This window comes from Otolemur garnettii, unplaced genomic scaffold, assembly GCF_000181295.1.
Source record: "Otolemur garnettii isolate 467f Iridium unplaced genomic scaffold, OtoGar3 scaffold00044, whole genome shotgun sequence".
NCBI lineage: Eukaryota > Metazoa > Chordata > Mammalia > Primates > Galagidae > Otolemur > Otolemur garnettii.
The window spans coordinates 9,877,577-9,886,505 of NW_003852439.1; the positions used below are offsets into that span (position 1 = coordinate 9,877,577).

At 39.6% G+C, this 8,929-nt stretch overlaps 1 protein-coding gene across 1 annotated transcript in view; it reads right to left on the reverse strand.

Annotated features, from left to right (window-relative positions):
• Nucleotides 1–6,381: 6,381 nt before the first annotated feature.
• Nucleotides 6,382–8,929, reverse strand: part of ZNF597 (zinc finger protein 597) — a 6,327-nt gene continuing 3,779 nt past the window's right edge. Inside the window, exon 4 of the mRNA XM_003790935.3 lies at nucleotides 6,382–7,824. Coding sequence (XP_003790983.2) covers nucleotides 6,710–7,824 — 1,115 coding nt within the window. The 3' untranslated portion in view covers nucleotides 6,382–6,709. The remainder of the gene's footprint in view (nucleotides 7,825–8,929) is intronic.

Here is an 8,929-nt window from a genome sequence, read left to right on the forward strand (position 1 = left end):
TCATCACATTGCCCACCTGGATACTTGCACCTCCCCCACAAAGGGGACCTCCTAGGACGAGGAAAGCACCAGCAATGATGTTACAGGGTCAGAGACTGAACCAGAACCAGAAGATTCAAAGTCAGGTGTAGACCAAAATTGCTCAAGTCTCCTTCCTTATTGTATTAGCTCAATACAATTCTCTTTGAAATACAAACATCACTTTTACCTCCTTTCCTTCAAACACAGCTATTAGCAATTGTGCATCTTTGCTATACTATTCCCTTCAAGGACATCATTACATTTTTATCGTGAGAAACTTTCTTAGTGTTTTTCTAAACTCCTTACAGCTTCTCTGGGTCTGTTGCTAAACCTCTTGCCTATCAGTAACTGATTATACCAATGTCTATCCCCTTTCTCCTATTAGTCTTTTAGCTGTAATCAACTGTATGAAACTGACAGAGATATAGAAGTTTCATTTATTCAGTGTATAATTCTAAGCATTTACCTTGTGCCTGGTCTCTGCCCATATAGAGATGATTAAATTATTAGTTGCATAATTGCTATTCAATTACAAGCATGGTAGTTACTATAAGGAAGGTAAAACAGAGGCAGGGATTGAGGGGAATTTTCTAGGTAAGAGAAAACAGTAACCTAGCTGAGTACTGTTGGATAAGGGTGGGGACAATGGAAAGACAAATAGTCATGTCTTTGATAATTGTGTGGTAGAATTCACGGGACTTGATTTTGTTTTTTTTTTAGAGACAGAGTCTCACTTTATCTCCCTCAGCAAAGTGCCATGGCAGCGTCACACAGCTCACAGCAACCTCCAACTCCTGGGCTTAGGTGATTTTCTTGCCTCAGCCTCCCGAATACCTGGGACTACAGGCGCTTGCCACAACACCCAGCTATTTTTTGTTGCGGTTTGGCAGGGGCTGGGTTTGAACCTGCCATCCTCAGTATATGGGGCTGGCACCCTACTCATTGAGCCACAGGTGCCACCCGGGACTTGATGATTGTATAGATGAAGTGTCTTAGTCTGTTTTAACAAATTACTATAAACTGGGTAGTTTATAAACACCAGAAATTTATTTCTCATAGTTCTGGAGACTGGGAAACCTAAGATCAAAGCACTGGAAGATTTGGTGTGCACTGAGGGTCATTTCATAGATGGCGCCTTCTTACAGGTCCTCACATGGTGCAAGGTGCTAGCTAGCTCTCTGCAATGTCTTTTATAAGGGCACTAATCTTACTCAAGAGGGCTCTGCTTTCATATATAATCACCTCCCTCCTACTTATACCACAACCTTAGAATGTCAACATATAAGGAGAACATGAATATTCAAACCACAGTAAAGGAGAGAAAGGATATCTGTTGATAGCATGATTAATTATCTAGATGTGATAGCGTATACTGGAGGCATACAGTTAAGAACATGTGTGGTTTTTGTTAGGGGGGAGCTTTTTTGAGACAGTGTCTCACTCTGTTGCCCAGGTTGGAGTACAGTGGCAAAATTATAGCTCACTGTAGCCTCAATGGCAGGGATAAACCAATCCTCTGGCCTCAGCCTCCCAACGTGCTGGGATAATAGGCTTCAGCTACGATGCCTGGCTAGGACATGTGTTTTGACACTTAAGAGACATCTAAAAGATGATCTCTGGAAAGTACTTGAATATAGGAATCCGAAATCTGAGTTAGACCTGAAGTAAGATCTTTTGTAGCCATTGAAATGTCTAATCTCACTTGGGGAGACCATTTACCAAGGTGAAAAGAGAGTTCATTCCAACTAACCAGAAGCACATTAGAATTTGGCTATTCAAAATGTTAAAAGATTAAGAGATCAGTGCTGGTTCTAGAGAGAAGATACTTTACCCAGCACATGTGAGAAGCAATAAGTATCCTTGTCAACAAAGCACGACGAGTCTGTAGCTTCATAATGATGAAGTGGGTCAGAGGCTAGAAGGTGATGTAGGGTTCCTTCTCCAGTCCCAGCGCGGTAATTTCCTAGAATCACGGGATGGAAATTCAGGTTATCTTCAACATTCCCACTCGTGTTACCCTCTTGCTGATGCGACGGACAGACTTGAGTACTCCTTCAGCAAATATTCTCACTCCTACTGCCCAATTTACACAGACACCATCTAGCAGGGTTCACTAGATGTGTGGCAAGGTCCCGGCCATACCCATCGGCTGGATCTCCACCGTTCACGACACCCCAACCGTACCAGGAGTGCGCAGGCGCTCCTGGAAGGGTGCACCGGAAGTAGCTTTGTACTTCCGTTTCCTGCGCAGTGGCCCACTGCAGTGCACCTCCTGGTTGCCATTTCCGCTGGTCTGTGCTGTTGGCTGCCAACCTGGAGACCTAGGGTCTCCTTGAGCCCGCGCAAAGCCTTCTGGGAAACATACGCAATCACTACCCTGGACTCCCTTGCTACCCCGGAGAGACCCCGGAGTGCCTGCCCCTGTACCCCTATTCCAGACTCCCACCTTTAAGTGGCAGCCCATGCCGCTACCCTGGGGAGACTAGAGGTACATGGCCCTGTACTCTGGAGACTATGTAAGGCGATCGACATCTAGTGCGGTCTTCCGGAAATAACGCCGGAATTTTCTAATAAGTTCGAACAGCCAGCAATTTTACTTACTTTATCAAATGGCGCGAAATCATTCGTTCACCCTCTCCAAACCATAATACCGCCAGTCTTCAAAATTCACATTACCATCTAAAACCACTTAAGTGTAAAAAAGAAAGTTCACCTCCTTGCTCTCGCCACAAAATAGCATTTATTAGATGACAAATTGCACATCAGATAAACAATCACTGCCTGTTGAGAGCTTGCAATCTAGAGCTAAGACTGATGAAAATGCACCAAAAACAGTGACAAACAGTAGAAGTGCATACAACAAATATACTTCTGAGGTATCCAAAAGAACTAGAGATTACAGCACATTTTTAGGTTATATAGATGAATATTTATATTAAATCTCCCTCCTCCACAGACTTAATGCAAGAAGGAATGTCAATTTAAAAACAAGAGACAAAACACCTGTAGTCTGATGGGCCTTAGAAAGATGGGTAACGATCATCTTTATATTAGATTAACAGCTCTCCTAATCTACAAAACTAAAACACAGGAACAGATACACTTATAATGAAGATCACCTTGTTACTTTTTGAACAGATGGTCAAATAAAAACACTTTCCTGCTAAACTCCCACAGGGATAACAAGTTCAATGAACATTCAAAATAGACTCTTCACTCATATAACTTATCCTCTTTGTACACATATGCAGTAAGGTGCAGATTACTTTGAACAAAAGCTGCAGTTTACATTGTATGACATCTTATGCTGCAGTCACTAGAACAATGCCACTGAATTATATGGAATCTCGGAGGCAGACTCAAAATGACATCTTCTGTGAAATGTCATTTGTTTTGTTTTTAACTCTTTGAATTACTGGGTTGTTATTTTCTATGTAAAATAAGGAGCTGTGGATAGACTATTAAACTGTAGCTCTAAACAAAACTATTTTGAGCCCAACTCATTCAAGAAATAAATTCCACCTCTTCTTAAATTACAAAATGTAAACTGCAGACATCTGAATTATATTGAGAAAATGCTGTTTTCATCAATGATGAAATATGAGAACCTGATATTTCAACAATCAAGTTAAAGAATTGTGGCATACACATTTTCATCACTGTATTAACAATAAAAAAGAAGTCTGTTTGAGTCAGTTTCTTCCACACCAAGTTTTCACTCTACAAAGTCTGTCAACATCTATGCTGTACAATGTAGCTATCCAAACCTAGCAATAAATTCTTGCATTTAGGTTTTTCATTTCTATATTAACTTTTATCCAGTATTTGTTAATAGCACCTAACACAGTAGGCTCTGATTCAATGACAATTTTATGCAATCTCCATAAGTTGACACTAAATAGGATGAAAAAGCCATCATTATAAAAACAGCCTAAAACTCACCAGTAGACACACCTTTTCCCTCAATTCCCTGGGGACATAGCAGCTTGAATTACATCCAGCAAATGTTTTTATGTACAAGTGCACAATAAGGCAACAATTGAAAATATACCTGTTTCACAGTAACTGACACTCAGGTGGGTTTTTTTTTTCATTTTTTTTTTGCATACCAATCATCAACAATATTATACCAAAAAGCCACTTTAATTACACCATGTGTATGTTAATATTTCTGTAAAAGTATTATTTTTCTAATCCTCTGTGGAGGTTTTTCATAATCTTCCTAAATATGGAAAGTAAAATTGCCTAAAATAAGAGGTTAATTGGGAAGGAAGCCTCAACTGGGAAGGCAAAATTTCCTACTGAGGTGTAGAACAGGATGTTCTTAAGAGAAAAAAAGGGGAGGGGATGAGAGTGCCCATCTTTTCAATTAGCTCCATTCTGTCCAAGTGCCTGAAACACTCTTCTCTACTTCTTTTTCCCCCCCCTCTCTACTTCTGCAGCAATTCTGCTAGTAGAGTTATGTTCTCAGTTATATTCCTCATCCTGCAACTCTTCATTTAGAACCTCTCTTGTGCTAATTGGGCATCACGTCGGTTTTTCCTACTGAGAGCAGAAACAAGAGAGCAGGGAGTTCTGTTCTTGCTTATATTTAACAAAGATCCTTATATTCCAGAGTTGGCTAAACTGGAGACTATCTATGTACACAACTCAGAGTACCCCAGACAGATAGACCTACTGAAGACTGCAAGGCCTCATTCTTTTAAGTTTAAGACCTTAAAGCCCTTGCAGACTGGTATCCTAAGAATGGAGACATCAGAAACAAAGAGCCAAGTCTGACCATGACATATAAAGCACATGGTCTCCATGGTGGCACCTCTGCAAATGAGAATGACAAAAAGGGAGGGAAGTAGGCAACCTGGGTTAGGGTTGCTGGTTTCAGTTTTTCTGTCACCTGAATATTATCTCCTTGCCCCTAATCAGTGTTAGGAGCTTAGCTCCAGTAGCCAGAATGTTTTCATATATTAAGTTCTGAATCTGCTATTCTGTAGGGAGACCATCTTCCAGGTTCTACCTTCTATCCCATTGGTCCTTAAGAAGTGGTTTTTTTTTTTTGCTCACAAGACTTCTTAAGAATAACTCCATTTTAGCAAATACTACTTTCATACTATTAAACAGAATAATACACTCCACTCGAAAGCCCATATAAGTATTGTTTTGCTGATAGGTATGCAATCAATTTCATGTTAAAGAGAAATTCTATTATGAATGTATATTTACAACATTCTCTAATTCTTTAACATTAATAACCATACTATTAACAATGTTTTGCTCCAATATTTATGTATAACAACAGTATCTAAAGACATACATAGTACCAAATATTTTGGTTAAAATCTAACAATGTTCTATATGTATTTTTCTTTGGAGATGGAGAGGAAATGTTATGAGTGTTTAAAAAAACAAACAAAACCCAACTAAAATATTCAGGACTATGCCCTGAAAAGTTTGAAATCTCTTACCTGATTACAGGAATTGGAGTTCAAACTTGAAGTCCTGAGGAATAGTCTTTTGCTGTATAACTGTACATGTAAGGCAGGCATTGGGTAAAGCTCAAGGAGAGTGAAGCGGTTCCAGGATGCAAGTTACACAGGGCAGCCTCCAAGATGACCATCCTTACCTACCGATCTCAGCCTCCCCGCTGCCCAAGGTGCTAATACGTGTACATGATGTAAATGCCAACAAATAATGCAGTGTTGCAGGATGCATGGCCTTGGGAGTTAGAGAGACCCAAGTTTAAATGCCAGCTTCACATAATGTGGTATTTTTTGTATGCTGGGCCAAGTACTGACTACCCTGTGAGGGCTTCAGTTTATTTATTTACAAACAAGGACAGTCTTTTGTCTGTCACAGATTTATTCTGAAGATTAAATTAGATAGTATACCTAAAGTATCTAGCATGCTCACTAAGAACAGCTATAAGAAACAATTACTTATAACAAGACAGATAATGTGCTTCATAGAGATATGGAGGCAGGTCACCTTAGAGAGGAGCAAGTACTTCCCCTCCTTTCCAAGTCAAGTCCAGCCTCCAGAAAAGGGGTGTAGTCAGGTTGCCAAAACTCCTTGCAAACAACTGGGTCATAAATGCCAGTACTGTTCCTGGCATCAGATCTGAGAATGGGAATTCCATGGATACTAATAGCAATCAAGATACCAACTAGTACATCCATTGGGGAACTTTTTACAGGAGGAGAGGAAAAAAGGCTTCTAAACACGTCTAAAAATTCACACGTAAAATAATCTCATAAAAATATTACATTCAAACAGTTATAGCCCAAAAAGTACAAAAAGGATATAAAACCATTTACTTTCCAAGATGCATCTGCAAAACTGTCAAAAAATAAATAAAATCTTCCAAAACATAGAAACGACATAAACAAAATTAAAAGAACTCTAACAGTAGCCTTCATTTTAATGAAAGCTGAATTTAAACAAAAATTCTGTATCTTTATCTGGCTCATATGAATGTAATTTAAAAAATAACTGAGTTTGAACCCTGGCTTCATACAGTATGTGATACTGATTATGCTTCCTCTGTTATAAAATAGAAGTAATACTGCCTAAAACAAGGTTGTAGTAAAAATTAATATACATGGAATATGTATAAAGTGCTTAGCACAGTGCCTGGCACATAAACAGTAACTATTTTCTTACTGTACAGATACTGAAAAGCCACTTGTTATATTTACTTGGTGTTTTTCATATGAGTGCGCTTATGAGTAATGAGATGCATAATTACCCTGAAACTTTTTCCACACACGGTACATTTAAAAGGTTCCTCTGCTGTGTGGCTCTTCTGGTGGCATATAAGTTCTGTCTCTGAAGTAAAACTTTTTTCACATGTTTTGCATTTACGGGGCTTTTCCTCTGCATGAATGTCCTGATGAGAAATAAGCTCAAAGAAAGATGGAAAGGTCATGTCACACTCAGAACACTGTAAGGGTTTGAATCTAGAGAATGAAAAAAAATCGTCATCATCATCATTGTGGCGTTCAGAGTCCTCCTTTTGTGCCTTCTCAGGAAGAGCAGGATATGAAGGCTCCTCATAGCTCTTCACGTGGTGATTGTACTGGTACTGAGGGGATGATGTGTGTGTGTTTTCATCCAAAGGAAGATCTGTTTTCTCACTGAAATACTTACTAAGGTTAGCACATTCATAGGGTTTTTCAACATTGTGGGTTTTCTGATGCTGTGTCAATCCGGGGAGCAACATAAAACCTCTTGCACATATGCTACATGTATAGGGTTTCTTCTTTATGTGGCTATTCTTGTGCCGAGACAGATATGAGTGCCGGCGAAAGCCGGCACTGTACTTGGCACGCTTATAAGGCTTCTTACCAGTATGGATTCTACTGTGTGTCCTCAGGTTGGCTCTATGATTGAAAATCTTTCCACAGTTACCACATTTATATTTCTTGTCTCCTGAATGAATTTTCTGATGCGAAAGAAGGTATGAATTATCACTGAAGCTTTGGTCACATTCAGGACACTTGTACACATTGTTGGCTTCTTCCCAGGGAAATTCTAGAATTTCAGAAAGTGTTCTGGTTCCTAAACATTGAGATAATTCTACTAATGGGGTATGGTTCTCAATGGTAACTAAAAGGCTTATGAACTTTTTCTTGTAAGGGGGAGCTGCACCTGGTATTTTCCCTTCAGGATTTCCAACTCCATCCTCAGAGGAGTTTTCTGAGTACTGGACAAGGGGTGCAGTAATGGGGTAATTGTCTAGGGTAAGCTCTTCAAGTTTCACAGACTCTAGGCTTAACTGGTGATTCACCTCAGTCTTGTTTTCCTCTCCTGTTGACAAAAACAAAACAAAGCAAAACATAGACAACACCTTCAAACGGTATGGGAAAAACAAGCTCAAGTAGTTACAAGTAGACAAGAAAACTGTAGATTGGTTATCCTACAATCCAGACACTGACAAATATACAAAATCAGGAAGACAGCAGACTCTCCTGGTTTCCCAAAAGATCCAGTTCTAGGTGAACCTGCAAGGGGGAGGAGCAGAGAATAGCTATAACTAAGTCAGAGGCCAGGGGAACAGGTCCTAAGGGCAATCTTGGTAGACATCGTCTAGAGGTGAAGTTTTTCAATTAGTCTGTTTAGGTTTCAAGAACTTTTCATCATTTAAGTTCTCTCAAGTAACAGCTAAGCAGTTATAATTAAAAAAGAAATTGGATTAATATTTATTAAGAAAGAGGGTAAGTTGAATATTTTTCTATCTTAACAGAGAAATATATAGGTTACCAGAAATAGTTTTACTGGCACCAGGAGAGGTCTCCAGAATTTTTCTCACTGAGGAAAGATCAAAGTAGAGCTGCTGTGTGTACTGTAGACAGATAATAGCCATTCATACTAGAAGGATGACTGGCAGAATTTGGGCTTGTCAAAAAGCAGTCTTTTTTGCCAAATATTCTTCTAAAAAAAACAGCTCATACCATCTACAAGGGGTCTTATTAAGTTTGGCTTGGTACTAGTCTGTATGTGCATGAGGAAACTACCCAAGACCACAGAAAGAACCACCAAAAATAAATATATAGGGCAATAATCAAAGTTCACACAATAGTTCATGTTTCCACCAGCTAAACTGGAAAGACCCTCTAGCACAGTGGTTCTCAACCTTCCTAATGCTGCGACCCTTAACACAGTTCCTGTGGGTCAAGACCCACAGGTTGGAGCTCTAACACATAAGACAATGTTCTCAGAAAAACATGCCTTACAGTAGGTCAAATCATCCCTAGGATGGTCTGGTTTCAGGTTGATCTGAACCCAGTCTAACAAAGCAAAACAACATACTTTGAAAGGATCAAACTGAGCTTGGTGCCCATAGCTCAGTGAGTTGGGAGTCAGCCACATACACTGAGGCTGGCAGGGGCCCAGTCACTGGAGTCAGCCACAT